Source organism: Lathamus discolor, chromosome 20 (genome assembly GCF_037157495.1).
Source record: "Lathamus discolor isolate bLatDis1 chromosome 20, bLatDis1.hap1, whole genome shotgun sequence".
NCBI classification, from domain to species: domain Eukaryota; kingdom Metazoa; phylum Chordata; class Aves; order Psittaciformes; family Psittacidae; genus Lathamus; species Lathamus discolor.
This window is the reverse complement of record NC_088903.1, coordinates 5,382,484-5,404,732: the sequence shown is the minus strand read 5'-3', so window position 1 is coordinate 5,404,732 and position 22,249 is coordinate 5,382,484. Positions and strand designations below refer to the sequence as shown.

Genomic DNA, 22,249 nt, shown 5'->3' with positions numbered 1-22,249 from the left:
GTTGGTTCCCAATTCCCTCTTTTTAGCTGCGAATTGGCTCCCCCAGAGCTGCTCCCAGGTCTCCTCCCAGCCCGTGCGGGGGATTCGGCATCATCCCTCTGCCTGCGGTGAATCCAACGTTGCCTTCCCACCCTCCCGCTCCAATGCGCGGAACAAAATCGGTGTCAACCCATGTTTTGGCTGGATTTGCAATGGGAAAACCACGCTGTGACGGCCCCACCATGGAGACAAGGCCTTCCCCTGCCTGGAAGAGGCGATGGCAGCAGTTACTGTCCCTTCCAAAGACTCACTATTCAAACCAAATCATTCCAAGAGATCTACGATAGCAAATCCACGTAAGAGTGATGGGAATCAGTAACCATCTTACATTCCATTGACGTATATATTTGGTATCGTCTCATGAGAACAGTGATGCTTACTGCAGAAAGGAGGGGGGTGGGGGGGTTTGTTCTTTAAATAAGGGAAAACTGAGAAATATGCACCAAACGTACCCAATTTCAAGACTTTTTTCCCCCGCTTGGAGAGATCTGGAAGAAGGGGTTGGAATGAGGTGGATCTTTAAGGTTCCTTCCAACCCAAACCATTCCCTAGGGTGCAAATTGCCCCAAGGGAGTTCACTCAATAGAAGACTCCCTGCGTGTTTCCTCAAACACTCCAATGGGATTTTGGGCCACAAACCTCCTGTTCCAGGAGGGGAAACCAAGGCTGAGGATGCACCAAAGGAACTGGGCAGCAAAGCCAAGTCCCCTGCACTGGGCATCTCCTTGCTCAACCCTCCAAGCCCCCAAACCATTCTGCATGTGTTTAGTTCCCATCATCTGCTTAACTAAAGAGCTGAAGACGAAGTCAATGTTTCCTACCAAGCAGGGGTGGGTTTTTGCTTTTCTTCCTCTTTTTGGTGGTGGTTTTATTGCTGTTGCTTGAAGGGAAGAGGGAAAAGCAAAGGTGCTTCCTCAACCCTTCCCTTCCCCAGGCCGTCTGCCTCAGCTCTAGGACAAGGCTGTCACCTCCTCATGGGGAAAAATGGTCACTTTCGTCCCGCTCCTGCCATTATTTCATAGGCTTAAAAAGAAATTCAAATAATAGAAAAAGGGGGATTTTTCTTTAAACTGACCCCAAAAATGAAAAGAAACATTCAAAAAAACTGAAAGGGGGAAAAAAAAAAGTCATCCTGGGCAATAGAGGTGCTCTCCTGGGTTCTAAGGCTCCACAAGGCACTGCTCTGCAGGGAGGAATCCTGCCCTCCTGCCCACCGCTGGTTTGGAGGCTGGAGCGGTGCAGAGCTCCCAAGGGACTCAAATCCATTTGGTGCTAATATGAAGGGGGGATATTTCTTTTCATCATCACTTTTTAGCCCGCAATGGATCTTGTTACCAACGAGGGATGGTAAAAATCCATCGGGATTTCTCTTCCCAAAACCTAAAACGCATCCAAATTAACCGCTCCAGAAGGCTTAAAGCCACTCCGGCAATATCCAACCAGCTGCAGGAGGGAGGGAGGGGAGACGCAGCCACCGGGCTGGGATGGAACCTCCAGAGGCTACTTAAATGAGAGGGTGAATGCTGCACCCACGAAAGGGGACTCGGCTTCACCGTCCCCGGGCGCCCGGTGCCGCGCCAGCCTCGGCATCGCTGGCACCCGGCAACACCTCTCACGTCATTTAAGTAGCTGTCCCGGCACGTGGAGCTGAAAATGGATCCAATGGTTTTCCTTCCCCTAGCCATCTACCTCGGAAGCCAATCAAACCTGCCTTTAATCTCGATGGGTTAATGAAAAGTTAGCATCTGTCTACGGTAACTGATTCCCAGCCACTCTTAAGCCTGGCATTGGCTCGTTCCGCTTTTCCCGCTGGTGTCGGTGCTGCTCTTATTTCCTCCGTGCTTGCGTCTGCCCGCTCTGTCCCTTCTGGTGCTGCTGCTTCACCTGCGCCAGGATGTCCCGGATCTTGCGCTGAGCCATCTGCGGATGAGAAGAGCAAAGGGGGGAGCAGGGGGACAACGCAGGTGAGACCCCAGGGGCACGGGCAATGGCTCCGCTTATTGTGACAGGTCACAGAACCCCAGCCTGGTTTGGGTTGAAGGGACCTTAAAGCTCCTCCAGCTCCTACCCCTTCCACTGGAGCAGCTCGCTCCAAGCCCCTGTGCCCAACCTTCTCCAGGCTGAACAAACTCAAGCAGATCAGATGCTGCCGTGTTCAGCAGGGCCGGGTGAAGCGGCTCCTACCGGTCCCTTCCTGCCCTATTTTCAGAGGGCTTTCCCCCAGAAGCTGGATTTGGGAGGTCGCACCCCTCATACGCATGCACCCTCGCAGCTCTCCCTGCTTCCCCAACCACCGCCCCATCACCCTCAGCACAAAGCACAGCTCACCATCACCCACTTCCGCAACCACCACTGGAATAAAGCCTCCGAGAGGAGGCCACACGCACGGGCACAACCCCATACGAGCCACCAGAGAATCCACCATCACTTGGGCAGGAGCTGCCCGCGCTGTACCTGGCTGGCGTAGAAGTGCCCAATGATCTTCACAATGACCTGCTCATTCTCATCAGGGGTCTGGTCCCGCGGCACCACCACCTCTGCTGCCGTTAGGTTCTGCAGCTCATTGACCTGCAGGGAAAAGGCAGAGACCGCCCCCCCCGACCCCGGTCACTGTGCAGGAAGGAAATCCCAGCCAATCCTATGGGAAACCTGCCCCAGGCACTGGCATGGAGCAGCCACCCCCCAGGGTGCTCCCATCCCAGCACCGCTCCTGCTTACGGTTTTGCCCCCTTTGCCGATGACCCTGCCCGCGGCCGAGGCGGGGACCCGGATGTGCGTCTCCAGCTTCACTTCTTCCTTCGGTCCAAAGAAGTTCTCCTCCTTCAGCTTCCCATAAATCCTGCCTTGTGCCTGGGGAGAGGAGGGAGCACATCAGGCACCACCCGGGCTGTCCTACCCCCGTCATGGGACAAGCATCCCACCAGTTCCTTGGGCTTTTAACCCAGCTCATCCCATGGCAGCGCTGATGCTGGGTTTTTACCCAGCCACAGACTGGGGGGTCAGAACCGGGGTGAGCATCCTCCTCCTCCCTTCCCAGCTCCATGGGCGGCAGAGAGGGACACCCTGAACCCCCCCGGTGACAACAGCACAGGGGGAACCTTGAACTGAGCTTCCGGAGGGCCCGTGATGACCACCATGCGCACTTTGGAGTCCGGCGTCTCCGGGGGAGCAATCTGGAGGGGGAAGAGAGACGGGGGCTGCGGTGGGGAGCAGCGCAGGCAGGGTGGCCACTGCCCTCCCTTCCCCTGCACCGCAGGACTGGGTCTCCAGCCTCATCATCTGGGCTCTTCCAGGGGTTTTCCCAGCCTGGAAAGGACTCTCTGGGACAACCCTACCTTGATAGAGGCACTTGCGAACCGGGAGAGCTGCTTGATGTGCTGGCCCTTCTTCCCAATGATGGCCCCGACCGCCTGCGCGGGGATGAAGACGTGCACCGTCTCCTGCTCCGGAGGCTGCGGGTACAGAGCTCGGTGCCACCACAGGGAGCAAGGCTCCAAGTCCCCTCCCAAGTGATGCCCACATCTCTCCCAAGGGTGCAGGGCTGAGGCACTGCTGGGTATCTGAGCAGCATCCCCACCACACACACACCAGTCTGAAAGGCCAAATCCTGCACCCGTGCCGGACCTGACCTCGTGCTGACAGCAGGGGATGCTGGAGACATCACCCTGACCATCGCAAGGGGCTGGAGACCCCCGAGCTGGAAGCAGGAGCAGTTCTGCTGCCTGGTGTTCACCTACCATGAAGGAGCTGTACGGCGCGGCCCCGGAGACGCTGCTCGGTGGCGGAGGTACCGCGTTGGAGGAGGCAGGGAAGAGGCCAACCGCAGCCAGGTTAAGGCCAGGGATGAGGTGAGATTGCAACTGAGGGCGAGATGAGAGAAACGGGTGTTGCTTTTACCAGGGCATCCTCCTGCAGAGCTCCCGTCAGCTGGAACGCGGGGCAGGACAAACCCCACTCACACTCATGGCAGCCACGTCGTTCTCGTAGGCTTCCCTCACTTTCTTCATGATCTCCTGCTCGGCTTTGCAGCAGTTCTCAATGGAGCCCTTCACTGTGATGGTCCTTTCGGGGTTGTACAGAGTCAGGTCCTGCAAGCTGATGACAAAGCCACCATCAGGGCCAAAACCACGCAACCAAACCAGTGGGTGCTGAGCTCTGCAGCCCTGGAGGGATGGGGAGGGGATGCTGAAGGGACACGAAGGGGAATATGGACAATACAAGACCTGGCTTCCCACCTGACCCCTCTCCTCCTCATCCTCCCCCCCGCCCCAGGCCCTGAGGAGCCTTACGAGGAGATGGTGATTTTTGTCTCCGTGTCCTGCTCCACTTTCTTCAGGTTTCGCCCTTCTTTGCCGATCAGGCGCCCCACAAAGTTGTTATGGGCCAAGATTTTCAGAGGCACTTCGTCAGCTCTGGAGAGAGGAACGGGGAGAAACCAGCATGAGGAGCACCGCAGCCAGAAGAGGAGGGATTTGGTACTGGGGGATGCGGGGAGCTCAAGTCCCTTTGCCTGCAGTCCCCCAAAGCAAAGCTCCGGCACGCATGGAAGCATCACGAGGAGCCGGGCGTTAGGATGGTACCACAGCCTGGTGAGGAGGGATGCACAGGCACAGCAAGGCAGGGGGAAACCTTACGTCTTGGTGTCCTTTGCCTCCTTCTGCATGATCTCCAGAATCATCTTGCAGGCAGCGGAGCAGCCCTCGGGGGTGGAGTGGATGCTGATGGCTTTTTCTGCGGCTCCTGCGTTTTCTTTGCGGTGCACGTCAATCCTGGAAGCACAGGATGGGAGCTGGGCTGCAGCAGCGCGAGTGCCGGCTGCTCCGCTCCCCGTGCAGCTCAAACTCCATTGTAAGGTTATATGCGCTCCGGGAAGGCAAGAGGAGTTCATTCCGGGCTCGAGGCTCGGCGTGGACGCAGCGGTCAGGAGCTCAAATCACACAAACCCAAATAAGGCACCAGCATCTATTTATTTTAAGCAACAGGAGTGATTAAGTGGTGGAGCAAGCACGTGCCTGGGGGCCGGGATGGGCTGTCCATCACTCCCTGTCTTAGATAAAGCCTTCCTTAGGGGACAAGAGCCGGAGCCAACATAAGCTCAGGGGTCAAATGCAAGAGCAGGGGGGGGCGAAGCTCAACAAGAACGTGCTAAATGAGGCTGCCCGCAGCAGCAGCCTCCCCACGTGCTTGCCTGGGTCCCATCCCAGCCAGGGTGGCCCCAGCAAAGGGAGACACGCAGGGAAGTGCAGGCAGAGAGCCTGGCTGGGGCAGGGCACGGGAAGGTGGCTCTTGGACACTGCCCTGCACAGCCCAGAGTAACCCAGCCTCATAAATCACTGCGAGCCACAAAGGCGCAAAGCAGCGCACGGGAGCACGGACTCACTTGGACTGCGTCTGCTTGGTGATGTTCCTGATGGTGGCCCCTTCCTTGCCGATGATGGCACCCACGTACTGGGTGGGCACCAGGAGGCGGAGCGGGATATCCACCGGCTGCTGCTTCACCGGGGCCCCGGCCGTGACGGGGGAGCCCTGCCTGGGGGCACCCCGCGCCCCGAAGCCGCCGCGCCGCCCGTTCTCCGGCCCCTGCAGGGACTGCTCGTCAGGGATGTAGGAGACCTTCAGCGCGTGGTTCTCCAGCTGGTGCCCGTTCAGCTTCATGATGGCTCTGGAAGGGGAGAGGGGCTGGGTGAGGGACCCATCCTGCCACGCTCCCACACGGAGCGGCAGCACCAGCTTGACCCAAACCAGGGTCGTAACACCCAGCACTGGGAGCAGGGAAAGGAGACGTCACTGGGGCTGTGGGGACTGCATGAACCCAAATGTCTGAAGGGGAACTCTCCAAGCCCCCGGGGCAAGGACGGGATCGTGCAGGGAGCGATTCCCACATCTCCTCCTCAGGATTTGTGGCCCGCATCTCAAACCCCTTTCCTGGCAGGACTTCAGGGGCTGCAAGAGCTGAAAGCTGTCGATAGATGGGGCTGGCAGCAAGAGCAAGGAGGCAGCTTTGGCCAATGCTCTCCGCAGCTCCAATGTGGTCAGTGCCTCAAAGCAAACCCACGCCAAACCCAAAGTGGCTGAACTGAGCCTTTCCCTGCTCTCAGCCCCATCCCTGCAGGATGCAAAGGGATCAGGGAAAGATGCCTGATGAAACAGCGCATCCCTGGAGCAGGAGGGAGCAGGGGAGAGCAAAACTCAGCACGGAACTCCTGCTGGTAAAAGAAGTGCAAAATATTCCACCCTATGGGGTGCAAAGCACAGGGCTGGTGTGGACAGCAAAGGGAAAGGAAGACAAACCAGGAATATCTCGCAGCTCCCTGCCCGCGTTACTGCACAAAGCCAAACAGGACAGCGGCTCCCCCATGAAGGCTGCTGCGGCCACATGGACCACGGCAAGCCTGGGTTTCCCAGCTGAAGCACTCAGCCAGGGGTGGTCTGGAACCAACTCTGGCAGTGACCACAGGAGATGTCTCTGGGGGCAGCAGTGGGGCCACAGCAGCCACATTCGAGACGTGTCCACCTCGGTGGTGGAAGCCTTCCCACATCAAAACCCATCCATCGATCCCTGTGCTCCTCCCGGCTGCCCTCCAAGGAAACTGCTGCTCCCGTCCCATTCCAGAGCACGTGGCCAGGGCGAAAAGAACACAGAATGAACAGCATGGAAAAGCCTGATCTTCCCTGGGCAGGATGGGAAGGGAGCTGCAAGCATCCCAGTGATGCAGCCAGCAGCCAGGGAGGACCCGTGCTGCCTGATGCCTACCAGCCCCTGTGTTATTTGGTCTCATTACTGCTTTTTCTAGAGACAAAACTCCTAAAATCATGGAAGTACGAGGAAATCTCCAGTTTTCCTTAAGCAAAAAGTTACTGTTTTACTCTCTGAACTGCAGAGAAAAGCCTAAAATCTTCAGTGCCCATCTGAAGGTGACGGAAATCAGAGCTCGGGAATCGCGCGCTCAGAGATTTCCGGCAGTTTTAGCACAATTTAGGGATTCTGGGATAATGTGGCTCCCAAAATCCTGTTTTCCACAAGCAGGGAAGGGGCTGGGGCTGCAGCAGGGAGGGCAGCCCCAGCTCCCAGGGGCCTGCAGGGCACTTACTGCCTGGTCTGCTCCCGGTTGGCGTAGGTGACGTTGACCACGGCCGTCTCGCTGTCCGTGTTCACTGCAACAAGAGGGGCAGGGATTAGAAAGGCACCGGGAACACCTCAGACTAAGGTTTGCAAGCGTTTTCCTCCAGCACCCAGGCTGGGGTGGGTTCACCCTGGGCAGCACAGAGCATCCTGCTCTATAAGAAAGCATCCTGATTGCGCCCTGCAGTAAAGGCACCGAAGGCAAGTCCATGCTGGCATCCCGCACCGGAGCCCAGGGACAGTCCCAGGAGCTGCTCAGAGCCCTCGTTTCCGTTTCTAAGAGCGTTGTGGTAACTCCGCTCTCATCAAACATCCCGGGGGCACCATTAACCCCTCCCGTCTCAACAAATCACCATCAGAGGCGGAGATAAAACCTGCTGAGTGGAGACGGATGCTCCCTGGGCAGCGTCGGGAGAGCATCCTGCACTGTCCCCGGCAGCAGCGCCTGGTGGGTACCCATAGGGCTGACAGGAGGGATGCACCCAGTGCAGGGACACCCAAAGGCACTGCATGGGACTCCTCTTTTAGCAGTAGGGAACAAAACAAGAAGAAAACCCCAACATCTTTAGCCATGATTTCTGCTGGCAAACGAAAGCTGCCTCCATCCTCACCCTTCTCCCCACCCAAAAGTGCTGGGGCAGAAAACACCTCAAATACACCTTTTGAGTCCTACCTTGCTCACAGTTTTCAACAGTGCCATACTGGGCTAGCAAACCATCCAGCACCTGGAAAAGGAAGGGAAGAACACCCCACATCACCCTGGGATTGTCAGGACAGAGCAGGGAAATGCGATCAATGAATCAAGGCAGCTTTCAAGTCATTAAGATTTCACAAGCAATTAGATGCAGGAAGCTCCTGCCTGCCCCAGGACACTGGAGCAAGGAAAAGTCCCGTCGGCTGGCCGGAATTAAGGATCCATTCTGTTCCTTATACATCAGATAAATCACATAACCCTGTTATTAATGGGGGTTTTTGTTGGTGGAGCTCGCATTGCTTCTACCGATTGATTTTACTCCCGCACTGGAAGAGGAATGAGCTATGTGGAAGCGAGGGGCTCGTATTAGACCCAATTAATAACAAAGCAAAGGAGAAGTTAACTTGAATCCTAAGTACAAAAACCTGGGAGGGGGAAATGAGTCCTTGAATCCCATCCGCCCTTCCCCACGTGCTCCTCCTACCTCCCATCGCAGCTGGGGTGGGATATTTCGGATCTGGATTTTCCGGCTCCTGCGAGAAAAGGGAAGTGGTTAAAAAGCAGATTTGGTGTCCAGAACATAACCACCCCCCCCCACCACCACCCAAACCCCTGCACATGGATGCGTGGGCTCAAGCCCTGCCTTTCCGTGCGCTACCAGGATTCCTGAGGCTGATGGCAGCCGCGCAGTGCTGGGTTTGTGATGGGAGCTTCAGAGAGAACAAGAGCCCAAGAGCCCCCGTAACATGGGCATGGCTGGAAACACCCCTGGTGCATCCCTGGCAGTGTTCAAGGCCAGCCTGGATGGAGCCTTGGGTGCCATGGTTTAGTGTGAGGTGTCCCTGCCCATGGCAGGCGGCCGGAACCGGATGATCTTTAGGTCCTTTCCATCCCAAACCATTCTGTGATGCTGAACTTTAACTGGTGAGATCAGGATGTGGGACCCAGCTCCAGCACCCGAGATGGTCCCAGGCTGCTTCCCCACTTGAATTTGGGCTCTTCCCAACCTCATTTTCCCCAAAATAGAAACTCTTTTTGTACTTCCGATGCCAAATTTGCCCCGGGGGGTGCTGTGTATGTGTCCCCCCCCCAATCCTGCAGCTGCTGCAGACAGCTGGGAGCAGCCACGGGTTCACCCAACACACCAGAGCACATCCACAGCACCCCAAGAGCCCCCACCTAAAGGCAATGACATCTTTAGGTGCCCAAGGCTTTGAAGGACGCAGCTTTGTGGGTGCAAGCCGCATTCAAACAGATCCCTATGGACGGCTGCTCCCCCCCCAGCCTTGCCCTGTTCTTCAGGAATAACCAAACCCACTGAATGTTAAGATGCCCAAAGATAAGGAAGATAAATGCAGGCAGCTCAATATTGCGTAAATACCCTTGGACCTGCTCAACACAGACCCAGGCCTCAAATCTAAAGCATTTATGCGTGAAATAATCCCCAAAAAAGGAGAGAAAACGATATTTCGGATCCTTATCTTCTAATTCCACAACTTTGAAAAGAGGCTCAGCTCATCTGTCAGAGAGAAGAAGCCGCAGCATGAAACTGCCCAACGCCATCGATGCGGTTCAGCCACACAGGTAAGGATGGAGCCCTCCTCAGCCCCTTCATCCTGCGAGGCAAAAGCAGCCGCCTCCAGCATCCCCCCTGACCCTTGCTTCCGATGCGAAGCCTCGCACACCAGCACCCCTGCAAGGCCTGGCTCTGGTCGCTTGGATTCAAACAAAACCAGAGCTGATGCTTCCCAAAGTCACCAAAGATTCCCAAAGATTCCGAGGGATGCAAGAGGCAGACGTGGGGACGCCCCCCCCGCAAAGTCACAACGAAGCACAAGAGAAAGAGGTTTCCCAGTGCTCCCACCAGCTCAGCCACTGGGAAGCCCCCGACGCGGCACATTTTGTTGCTGCTCCAGATGCACACCAGGTGGATGAGGGGAAAAGAAACCAACCCAACCCCTAAAATCACAGCGTGTTACGAGGGGCTGCAGGAAGCCAGGGGCTGCAGGAAGCCGGGCGGGGGACGGATGACTCTGAAACCAGATCTCTCCTTTACATGCTAATGCACATCCTAAAGTGAATAGGAGAGAGATTACGAGGTCCAGAATGCGAAGAATGTCCCAGCCCAGGCAGGGTCAAAAGGATTTGAAGTGACAGAGGAAACCCTGAAGGTCTCCCACCGCCCACCCCTGCTACGGAAACTTCTCCAGATAGCTCCAAGCATCTGCATGGGCAGAGCATGTGTTCTGCACATACGTGACCGGAATCCAATGTGCTATGGAGAGAAAAGAGCCATTTATGTCCCCACACCGTCAGTCTGTTGGTGGCATCTCATTTGCTCCCCCTAAGAGCCCCCCTAGAACCAGATCTCTCTCTGGGCTTGCTGGAGCAGCCAGGCAGGCAGAGCATCACCCGCATCCCTGACGGCAGTGAAAGGTGTGGGGCTGCTCTGCCCCTCAGCACAGCTTTTATCACACGTTAACTACCCAGCAATTCCTCCCATCCCAACCACAGCACGGGGATTATTCCCTGCCTCCAACACCAAGATATTAAATCCCCACACGGCCACGCTTGTAGGGAGAGAAGGGTCTTTTATCGGCTCAGCCGGGTGAGCAGCACAAAGCAGAGCGCGATCCCGCGACTTCCGGCCCATCCGTGCCCATCCTGCCCCAGGGAGGGTGGAATGGGAGCCGCATCCATCACCCTTTGGCGAGGTCTGGCTCCATACGGAGCTGCCCCAGAGCGGGTGGAAATTCCCCTCCGACGCCGCTCGGCTCCGGCTCTGCCCGGGCGCTCGGCAGCGGCTGTGCTTACAATGACAGAGGAAGTCGTGAATAAATAAACCCTTCGCTCGGAGCAGGTCCTGCTCGGTTTGAGTCCTCGCCACCACGGAACGTGACAGCCCGGCTCTGCCCGCTCCCACCTCCAAACAAGTAACGCCGCGAGAGGCAATTCCCTATTCAATTCCCTATTCACGATGTGCCAAAGGCAGGAGCTCCTCCTCCCGCGCCGCTGAAGGGAACCTCACAGCATCCACTCGCCCAGGCTCAGCTGCCAAGAGCAGCGCCCGTGCCCCTTGGGTGGGCAGGAGCCCCCGACCAGCACCTCCAGCCCAGGGAGAGGGCAAGAGCTCTGCCGGACGCTGCTCCGCTTACGGCAAAGGCGGAAGCCTCCCAGATCCTTGGGATGAGCCGGAACGAGCGATGGACCTGGTAAAGAAACGTCTGTTTGCAAATCTGGGCACTCCTGTGCATGCCGGTGCCTTGCTTCCACTTAAAAAGAGAAGAAATGGGGGAAGAAAGAGGAGGGCGATCAAGTGCTGGGATGCGAGAGGAACCGCGGGTCCCAGGGATGGATCCTGGGGTAGCCCTGCCCCTGCTCCATGCCTGCGATGATGGAATCTGAACATCTCACTGCACCCATCCTTCAACCCTCAAAGCCCTGTCAATGCGCCCGACAGCCCCGTGCGGATCTGCAGCGCGTCCTGCGGGACCGGGAGGCGAAGGAAGCCTTTGGAATCTCTTGATGCTCTCAGTAAACCCCCCCCAGCCAGGGACTGGATTCACCGGGGGGGGGAAATCACACCCCCCCATCGATGTACCTGGGCTGTAACAGGACCAACACCACACACAAGCATCTTGGGTCATCCCCTCGCGACTCCCCGAGATTGGCTCCATCAATGGCTTTCCTTCAGCCGGCTCTTGCAGCAGCTCCACACACCAACAGGTGAAACCTCACCAGAGGGAACAGCAAAGAGATGGAGCAAAGCGCCACGGAGCAAGAGGAGAACCCGGGAAAGGGGCAGGAGGATCCTGCAATAGCCGCGTGCTGCGGAGACTTCCCACCCTCTCGCTCCGTGCCCATCGATACCACACGGATCAAAGCCAAAGGACGCCAGGAGGAACCTCTTCTCCAGAAGGGAGAAACCAAGGTGAGACGGGAAACGTGGCAGCAAAGGAAAGCTTCGTTCATTCAGGATACGCCCAGTGCCGGTCTCCAACAGCCCTGGAGCCAGCTGGAAACCACCCTGTGTCCCTAATGCACCCAGAGCACGGCCGGCACCGCTGGCTCCCGGTGCCGCAGCCTCAGAGCCGTGCACCCTTGGGTGCATGAAGACTGCACCAGCCTGCACAGCAAACCCTGACCAGGCAGGGGGGCAGAACCACCCTTACAACACCCCCAAAATCAGCTCCGGGTTTGGGGAGGTTCTGCTTTGGTTTTCAGCTTTTAAATCTCACCGGGGAACATCCCAGCGTGGGGTCATCCCTCGGGATGCAGCCCCAGACGCTGCCTTCGAGAGGGTGGCCAGAGCCTCCTGCTCCATTAAGAATCCACTGGTAATTCCCTGGCGTGCCCTGGCGCGGTGGCAGGGACCCACAGAAGGGGCGAGTTAGGGGCAGGCAGCCTGGCTGGGGGGCAGTGGGAGTCTGCTCCCAGAAGTGTTTTGGCCACAGGTCCCAAAGCTGCATCCACAGGGAGAGGAGCATCCCTGCATGCGCAGCCCCTGAGCGGGTCGGCGGCAGAGCCTGGGATAAACCGGTCGCTCCAGCGTGTTCCTGCGCATGGAGGTGCCTCCTTCCCATGTTCCTGGCACATCCAGCCTCACGGCACAGGCAGGGGCTCACCAATGGACAATGGGTTTGACCCCAAGCATCGCCAGCACTGGTTGCATGCAGGGATGGGCGCTGGGAGGAGAGGAGGATGGAGGTGCGGGATGCTCAGGTCATCCCCACCATTGCCTTTGGGGTGTGTAGCCCCAGACAACATTCCCTATGATCCAGAGGGAACAGACACAACAGCCTGTGTTACCAGCACACGGTGCTCTACGAGGGAGCAATGACAAGCTCCACACACAGGGTGACCCCCCACAAGTGAAACAGCCCCGTGGTGTCTATCTCCAGTGCCACCAGCCCTAGGGATTTCCTTTCTCTTCCCGCATGGATCCAGGTTTTGTTGGGACAACTCGATTGCCCTTTAGCCCCCAAGTCAGGGGCTGATTCCAGCCCTGAGCACTGCAGCAGGGGCTGCTGGTCCTGCACTGCACTGCATTAGGGGTCAGCAATAGCTCTGCAGTCACACCAGAGCCACACACAGCCCAGACACACTGTGGGGTGTTGCTACAGCATCTCCCTTATCCATCACCTCCTGGACCTCCTCCACCCACCTCCATGTACTCCTCAAAGCAGAAGTGACTGAAGACACCAAGATGCTGAGGGACCAAGCACTGACAGCAAAGGACCCCCAAGCTCCGGGCTCTTCCCCAATCCCAACCCCATCCTGGCATTGACACAGCTCCTCAGGGCTGGAGAAGAACGTGCAAAGCCAAAGACATGGGGGAGACCCTACTAGAACTGAACAACCTCAATGATGGCTTTTCAATCAAATGCAAATGCTATGCAAATTTGGGGGCTGAAAACACAGTGCATCCCTGATTCAATTAACAGCATTTCATTTATCTAGTTAGGCTTTGATTCAGGAAAGCACTTAATCCTGTGCTTAATGTGGTGGTGTTGTTGGTTTTTAATGTTTTAAACATTTCTTAATAGGAAAATGTGGTTGCTAAGACACAAACGTTGCCAAGGGGACTCGGAGAAAAGTTGTAGCAGGAATTACTTGCTTTTCCCTTATAAATTGATCGGCTCCCGATTTGCCGGCATCTCCTGGAAGCAGGAATACTATCCCTCACCTCCCTGCATCGAGAAGGAAACAAAAGCACACAGCAGATCCCTACCGCACCCCCGAGCATCATCCCCGCGTTTGGATGGGATCTGCTCCAGGTTTTAGCCCCTTCTCCTGTGATTTGCCCCTCCAAGCCACCACATCTCCACCTCCCCGTGTGCTGGTCGGGGGTTGTGCCATCAAACCCACGGACACGAGGACTTCCCAGCAGGAGCACGAGGTCCTCATCGGAAGCACTCACTCAATGGCAAGGCAGGAGGAAACCCACACACCAGATGATGCTTGAGCAAAGCCAATGATCCCCATGCCCTCCTCAAACGCAGCACTACAAAGGCTTGAGTCCTGCTTAAGCAGGGACAGATACTGGAATGCTGGCTGAATCCAGAGCTCCTGACCCAGCAGGCCCAGGTTGAACTTCCAGAGCCTTCATGGTTTGCAGTAAAAAACTCAATGCAGGGATGGGAAGGAGCCATGGAAAAGTCTCCCCCTGAGTCTGCAGAGCCTAAAACCGGAGCTCCGAGACGCGGAGGCATCACATTAGTCCTGAGCCTCAACGCCGCAATGGCAAACACTGACTTCTCCACATCTCCCACTGAGGAACAGCAAAGGTCTCCCAGAGAACCATCCCCAAAACACCTCCTCCCACCAGACCTCAACCCCATGTGCAACCGGCTCAACCCTAACACCCTTTCTTCTAAGAGCTCAACACACCCTAACCCTAACCCTCAAGCTGCCAGGCAGAGCATCCTTGCTCCCAAACCCAGCATCCTCCTTGCCCTCACATCCTACATCCTCACACAGGAACAACTGCTCCATAACCACCCACCAGCAAACAGCCCCTGTGGTCGGTGGCTGCTGCTCACTGCAGGCCCTGGCCAAGGCAGGAGAGGAGAGTCCCAGAGGTGCCCATGCAGAGCTGACAGGGAAGGGATTTCGGGGTGGAATAAAAGGAAGCGGAGGTTGGGAAAGAAAGATGCCAATACCTGGAATGACGAGGTGAGAGCAGCAGAAAGGAGGAGAAAACCAGGCTCATGCCTTGATTCAAGAGGCCCCTCCTGAGGAGATCAAACCAAGCCAACAAAGCCGCTTGGCTTCTTGCAGCTGGAGGGATGCAGGAGGGACCTGGCCATGGGATTTAGAGGAACACATCGCCCACCAAGAGTCCCATCCAGACCCACTCGGCACGACGTGGTTAATCCTGCCCATCAACCAGCTCGGCAGCCAGAACTGGATCTTGGGCTAATAAATCTAATTGGTTTCTCCCCATTAGCTCTAGTTGGGAACCGCTTTGTACCCGGAGAACCACACCTGGCAATGGATGAGGTCCGTTCATGAGGTATCCGTGAGCATCCCTTGGAAAGCCTCAGGGAACTCAGTCCTGGGTTTAGAAGAGCTGCTGCAGCTCAGGTGCAGAAGGCAGGGACTGGTTGATGCCCAGAGCTGGGAAATGCTCCTCTATGAAGCTGCTGTGTTTCCTCTCCACTCATTTCCCCACTGATCCTGCCTTGACGGTGCTGGCACGGAGCACACGCCACATCCACACTACAAAGTGCCAGCCTCTGAGAGCAGCCAACACCTCGGTGCTTCAAAAGATGCAGGAGACCTCAAAACCTCTTATCCTCAACTTACCCAGAGGAAGACTCCGGTCATCCCCCAGGCTGGTGCACCCAGTCCTTGCCAAAGTCAATACCTCAAGTATCTGCAGGCAGAACAAGTTCAGCAGTAATAGAGAGGAAGGATGGAGCAGTTTCACACAATGCAGCCATTCTGCATTATCTTCCCATTCTAATTGACTGGAGCCTTGCCATGGATTGAGAAGCTCTTTGATGCTCTGAACATGCCCCAGAGCCAAGCAGGTAAACTCAGTGGGTTCCCTCAAACTGATCTTCAATCGAACCCGACCCACGAGCTGGCACCGGATGGACTGGGAACTCAGCAACAAATGCGGTGCTTAAAGGCAGGTTTTCCTGCAGACCATTACACGGGGAGGGGTGGCACAAGTGGGACTTGTTCCTCTCCCCATCTTTTCCCTGTGGGCCTGGAAGCCCTTCCGAGCCCACCACTTCGGAGCAGGGCACAACACAACAGACTCTAAAGGAGCAGGCAGCATCACCTGCACGGCCTCACAGCACCAAAGCGCTGCTCTCGGCTTCCCTCCAGCCTTGATGGGGATACAAAAGCCTGAACAGAAGCACACACAAAATAAAGCATATTCTGCATTTTGGAGCGTTCTGCACATCTCAGAGCATCTTCCCTCCCCCGCCAGGGCCAACTGGAACAGAAAAGGGCCTGGGCATTGATCCTCCTGCCCCCAGGAGCTGCGTCAGGCACCAACACAGGACGGGGCTCATCCACCAGATCTCCTGCCCCGCTCCCCCAGATCCAACAAGGCACAAAAGCAAAGCCGGGATGGTGAAACCCCCAGCCCGGGCACAGCTCTTCATGGGTGCCTTCGTTAGGGTGCTGGGGATGGGGCTCCAGCAGGCAGCTGGGTGCTGCCCGGGCACCTCTCGCCCTTACCACGAGAGGGCACCTCTGCCCTGCTCCAGTGCCTCTCTAACTGGTTTCCAGTGGCTCTGATGGTGCTGCGGGCTCGGGGATGCTCTGAGTTCAGGCTTCACAAAGCAGCTGCAGGCAGGTCCCACATGCTCGGTGTCAGCAGGAACTCCATCAGCTCTCGGGTGGCTCTTAGACCACTCTCATTCACCACTAACGAAGCACCATTACAAGGGTGAGGGACAGTGTCACCCATTACCTTCCATAACATTTTGGCTACAGAAAGCGGCCAGGGGCATTACTGACTCCATTTCCAGCCTCACATGCAGTGGGGTATTGGCCCCTTACAAACCCACAGGCTCGGAGGACTCTGAGCAGGGGAAATGAGGAGGGATTTGATAAAGCCAAGGGGAGCTGCAAGGCTTCGGAGCCCCAACACCTCAAGCTGCACCCACACCAGAAAGGAAGAGGAAGCAAAGCCTGTGACTTGTGAGGGTTTTGCTGGCTGAGGTCTATGCCTGGAGGAGGAGGCAGCAGCACAAGGGCTGCCCCAATGCAACGTCCCAGTGCCGGAGGACTGCATGGGGCAGATTTGGCAGATAAGAATGGGTTCAAACTTGACAGCGTCACCACATGGGGCTCTGTGCCAGTGACACTGGGTCCCTTTCCAGCCCAATCAGGTCGAACCAGTGCAGTGACTGCAGGCAGACAAACCCTCCCCGAGAAGCTGCAGCACTGATTGGGCTCTTCTGAAGTGGATCCCAAGGTGGAGACCCTGTTGCCAAACCCCAGGTTAAAACCCACGATCAATTCGGTCATGAATAAGAAGGAAAAGGCTGGAAACCAGCAAAGATGGGGCTTTACCACTGCTCTGCTTGCTTCAGGTTAAATAGCGGAGCTGAAGCCATGTAAAGCCCAGCACTGCTCCAGCACAGCCGACCCAACAAACACACCCCAAATAAACTCAAGGCACCATTAGGGAAACCCAGCAGGGTCTGAGGGTCTGACCTGGGCATTTCCCTCAGTGAATTCATGTTCGTGCCCTCCCTCCTGCCTGCATTCCCTCACCATTCCCATCGCCAAGGTTTCCTGGAGCAAAGAGCGGCAGAAAGCAGCTTTCAAAGCTGCAGGAACAAGTATCTGGGGACGCCAAGGATGAGATTTGCACTGCGCAGGGGTGGGGGCCAGTGAGGAACAGAACCATGGGGCAGATAAGCTGGGAACCTCTTCATTCAAGGCCAAATCTTCTCTCCCCCCCAATCCACCATCACCCATAAAAGCCACGGGCGCTTTGCATCCTTGCCCTAAGCAAGGAGAGGCTGCAGATGTCAGAGCAATTGGCTGCATTATTAGTCCAGCTGTAAGTGAACGCTGAACAATGACTACATAAAGTTCCTATAAAGTTGTATATTTAGGCTCAAAATCAGCACATGCCACATTTTACCACTGAAGCAGCCCCATTCACACAAGCGGGTGGCTTCCCTGGTTACAAGCACATCCTTCAGAGCCTTGTGATGCCAAGGCTAAAAGCACCGCATGTATACGAGGTTCTTGGCTTCTCAAGGAATCACAGCCCAACAACCAACCCCATGAAAGCCTAAAGCAGCCCCGAGCTCTTCTTCCTTAGAGAAATCACAGCTTCCCTTTAGCTCTTGCTCATCCGATCAACTTGTTTGTCAATAGTTTTATGCCAGAGGCTTGAACCACAGGAGATCACCAAACACTTGTGAGTGCCTTCACAGCAAAGAAAACGTATACTCGCATATGTCTATATACACACACATATATACATCTATACACACACACATATACATCTATATACACACACACATATACACACACATATACATCTATATACACATCTATATACACACACGTATACATCTATATACACACACATATATACATCTATATACACACACAGGACTATGTGTGATCAGTCTGCTTGAATGTGACCGGTAAGAACCAAGGAATAACTTGGATAAGATGGATACTCCTGGTTCTAAGGCAGAACCTCAAAGCTTGCCCCAGCCCAGCAGCGCTGCTGCTGAGGACACAGCGCTCCCTGACACCTCACAGGTAAATGCTGCTGTTGCTTGTGACACCTTCCTATGGGCATCATTTCATTGCAGGTACTTCTGTGCATGCCACACAACCAGGTCTCACCCCACAGCCTTGGACCATGCAGAAGTTAAAGCCAGAGGAAACGTAAAACTGGAAGGGAGAATGGAGCATCTCAGGCATCGCTCCATCCCCATCTCACCAGGCAGCAGCTCTGTGGTCCTTATTCAGGTCTATTAAACCCCAAATAGTCCAACAACCCTTTCTACATGAAACACAACGGTCCCAATGCAGGCAAGAGCTAAAAGGTAGGGGAAGAAGCAGCTCTTCTGGACCTGCCTATGCCCCCGTCATCCATCCCCTCCTCTGGGGCTCCAGGAACTGCCGAAACCTTCCAGGTGTGTGAACTGGAAGACGCAAACCCCAAGAAACAAGGAGGATCCCAGCAGCCCGATGTGCTCCGGGAGTGCTCAGCACATGGGGCACTACGAGCTTCCGAACACAGAGCTGCTATTCCGATGCTTAAATGCAAGTTGGAAAAATCTGGCTCCAATTGTGGGTGAAAATCTGACCCGGGGAGCCCTTTTCTTCCTAATACTCTTTCCCCTTTTCTTTGGCTCTGGAGCACAATTCTCCTGTCTCTTGTCCACTCCGGACCAGGAGGCAATTCCCACAGGATCTCTGCTTTCCACCTGGGAATAAAGGCAAACTACAGCAGGACCCTCACTGCAGTCCAGCCTTTCTCCTTCCTGTGCAAATCCATTTCCCTGCCCTCTCCGGAGCTGTTTACGCATCCCAGCACCCTGCTCGGGGTGGGATCTGCATCCCGCCGCCTGCCGCATGGAGCCCTGCCAGCTCCCAGCGCTTCCGGGCGCACGGGGCGGCTTTTCCTCGCCGTGGGACCAGAGCTCAGAGCATCTCCCACCCACCCCGGGGCTTTGCTCTTTACATCACAGCGCGGACCCGGTTCTGCCAGGGCGCAGGGGCTGCTTTCCCCACCCTGGTTTGCTCCTCCTGGCCCAGACCATTCCAGTAGCCAGGAAAGTGTGGAATTTCAGCTCTGACCATGTCAGGGCTCCCGAGTGTCAGGTACAATAAAATAAATGACCCATTTCCTGACGGATCACGGGGGCTCCTCCCAGGCCCATGGACACATTTCTTTATGTTCGTTGATTTTCCCTGCTTTTTCCCCCTCCCTCTTTTCCCCACGGCTGCGCTTCCCCACTCTTTTGCATCAGGAGATGGGAGCAGAGGAGGGATGCTCTCGCTCCTGCCTCCCTGCTGACTGCTCCCATCCCATCCCCAGCACTTCCCCACCGGCATCCCCTTCTCCCTCCCCACTGAGCTCCACCAGCTCCCCGCCAGCATCTCAATCAACTGCTCCCCCCCAGCTTCGGGTTTATCACCCTCCTTCGGGAAGTTCCTGTGCAGGGGCTGTAAAGGCAGGAGCATTAACCCAGGGCAACAGCACAGGGAGGACGAACAGGTTCCCAAAGGCATTTTCCAGCCTACACAGACCACTTGGGCACCCCAAAGCCTCCCCTCTAACCAGGCACCAGCACCCAAAAGCCGCAGTGCAGGATATCCCACAGCTCCCCGGGAAACAGGCAAGGATGCAGGAGAAACATGGAAAACCCCTGCAACCCCCCTGCTCCACCTCCTCCAGCATGAACGTGGAATTTCCAGGTAAACCCCAGCAAAGATTCCCGAGCTGAATTCCCACAGGATTCACACCTTTCCTGGCCAGCAGCAGACGAGCTGGGAAGGCGGCCGGGATAAATCACCACACACCTCTCCAGAGTGTTCGAACACCCCCATGGGCCCGGGCTTCTCCCTTCAGAATGGGACAAGAGGAGCTTTTCCAGGTGAGCAGATTATTCCCCAACTGCCCCTGCCATGCTCCCAGCTAAAAGCCATCCCATGCGGGTGCAGGAGGACCCAGGACTTCAGCCCCATCCATCACTGATGCACGTTTCTCCCATGCCACTTGTTGGGTGAGTGGATCTGTACCCCCCGGGTACTCCCTATGGGACCCTCACAGACCATTTCCATGCTTCAAACTGGACACAGTAAGAACTCAAAGGGGCACAAAGGCTCAAACCCATCAGTGAGGAGGAAGGACAGAGCCTGCAAACTCCTTCTCCTCTATCAGGCTTTATCGGGGTCTGCCTGGCAGTGGGAACCCCTCTTACCCATGCACCCAAAGAGGCAGCAGTCGGTGCTGCTCAGAAGGGGCTGATTTTGGGGTGCACATCCTCGCTTCAGCTTTTAAATGTCTCTCATCGTTTAAATGAGAGCTTTCACCCAAAAAAGCTCAGAGAAAAACAGCCCCAAACCAAACCCAAAGCAGCAAATTCTGGGACCTCTTTAAAAGGTTTTTTTTTTTCCCAAAAAAAAGAAACGTGCACCCTCCAGGTTTAAGGCTCCCTCCTTTTTCTCCTACTTCGTTTTTAGGCAAGGGAAAGAAACCAGCATCCCCTGGGGGCTTCCTTACACATTTGCTTTGGGCTCCCACTTCTCCCCATCCAAACTGTCCCGTAAAACATCACTGAAAGAGGAAAAAGGAGAAACCAAAGCACCTCCCCCCCGCACCGACAGAGGCACCTCCCGTCCATCCCTAAACCCTGCAGGTCTGGGAGGCAGCGGAAAGGCAGGAGCTGGAGCCCCTGACCCCGGCAGGGAAAAGGGGCTGGAGACATTTCCTCCTGCTCCAGCCTGGAGCTGCAAAGCCTTGGGCCACCCTGAGCAGCCTGAACCCCCCCCCAACCCCTCCTGGCAGCTCTGGAAAGCATTAACAGCGCTGGGGGATGGGAATGGGGCAGAAATCGCCTTCTTTCAGGGTTTTTTAGTGCTGAAAGGTCTCAGTTTTCAAAGCAAGAGCTTGAACCCCCACCTCCCTTCACCACAGCTCTGTTTGCTTGGGGGGGGGTTAACCCAAAAGGCAAAGAGAGAAACGAATTGAACCAGAGCAGCAGCTTCGGTCCTGGCAATCGCCACCGAACTTCTCCAGGGAATTCCAGGTCTTTCTTTGCTTCTGGGATTCAAAAGCACCAAGCTCTTTAACAAAGAGCATCCACATGGGATGGGCTCCATCTCCTACAGGTTCCAAACTTGAAGCGCTCCAGTGGAGAAGTTAAATCGCAATTTCTTGGGCAGATTTGCCACGTGGAAAGGGGGAAATAAAAGCATTTCAGGCTCTAAATCGGTAAATACATTTTGCATCGATTTTAACCTTTCTGGCAATGAAACTCGCTCAGTTTTAGAGCTCACGGGTGAAATTTCCTGACAAATTAGTAAGGGATTAATTTCACAGCAAATTCTTCCTAGTTTTTCCTCGCTGGAAAGCATCATTTCCATGGCAGGGGGGTTGGAACCGGATGATCGGAAGGTCGCTTTCCAACCCAAACCATGCTGATTCCCAAATACCCACCGCTCTCAGAGGAGTACAATCGACAGCAAAGAGCTCTCAGCTCAAAGCTGGGGGCTCACAGAGCTAAAGCAAAGAACTCGAGTTTCTTCCCCTTTTTGGTAACCAAAAAAGCAGCAAAACACCAAATCCCCTTAAACTCCACATCCTCAGACAAGCAGCATTCATCCTGCCCATCCCCTTGCAAGCCCTGCCTTGCAGCAGGGGTGCTGCTTTCCTTTTACTGATACTCTTTAACTTGTAAACCAGACTTGGGTTAAGGGGAAGAGAACGAATTTAAGGCTGGATTCAAAGCACATTTTAGCTCCCCATTCAAGACAAGCATCTTGATTTCAACATGGGGGAAGAGCTCCCGAGCTGGCTTCCAGTTGGGTTTCCAGCTCATCCCCCCAGCACGGGGCAGGAAGGCACATTTTGGGATTAATGCTGCCAAACAAAGGAATCCCCCTCGCTGTTATGGAGCCACGGCTCAGGATTTCGTTAGGAACAATTAATTGCCCCATTTTGCACAGGCAAAAAGAACCTTTCTCCGGTGGGAAAACGTTCATTTGAGACAAGGAGCAAAGTGGGGGGGGGGGGGGGGGGGGGGCACTTTTCAGCGTTCTCCATCCATTTCCATGCACAACACCAAATCCTCCCCTCGCTAACGACATTTAACAGCTCCCACCTCTGCTCGGGAGCACACGGAGCCTCCAACCCTCCGAGCTGCTTGCGAAGGAGCTCGGCTCAA

The 22,249-nt window shown here is 55.6% G+C and overlaps 1 protein-coding gene across 1 annotated transcript in view; it reads right to left on the bottom strand.

Moving 5' to 3' along the window:
* Positions 1–1,774: 1,774 nt before the first annotated feature.
* Positions 1,775–22,249, bottom strand: part of IGF2BP1 (insulin like growth factor 2 mRNA binding protein 1) — a 24,023-nt gene continuing 3,548 nt past the window's right edge. Inside the window, exons 3-15 of the mRNA XM_065698833.1 lie at positions 8,341–8,389; positions 7,836–7,887; positions 7,131–7,194; positions 5,420–5,701; positions 4,674–4,808; positions 4,329–4,451; positions 3,999–4,134; positions 3,777–3,899; positions 3,375–3,491; positions 3,138–3,212; positions 2,758–2,889; positions 2,494–2,607; positions 1,775–1,959 (exon numbers count right to left, since the gene is read on the bottom strand). Coding sequence (XP_065554905.1) covers positions 1,867–1,959; positions 2,494–2,607; positions 2,758–2,889; positions 3,138–3,212; positions 3,375–3,491; positions 3,777–3,899; positions 3,999–4,134; positions 4,329–4,451; positions 4,674–4,808; positions 5,420–5,701; positions 7,131–7,194; positions 7,836–7,887; positions 8,341–8,389 — 1,495 coding nt within the window. The 3' untranslated portion in view covers positions 1,775–1,866. The remainder of the gene's footprint in view (positions 1,960–2,493; positions 2,608–2,757; positions 2,890–3,137; positions 3,213–3,374; positions 3,492–3,776; positions 3,900–3,998; positions 4,135–4,328; positions 4,452–4,673; positions 4,809–5,419; positions 5,702–7,130; positions 7,195–7,835; positions 7,888–8,340; positions 8,390–22,249) is intronic.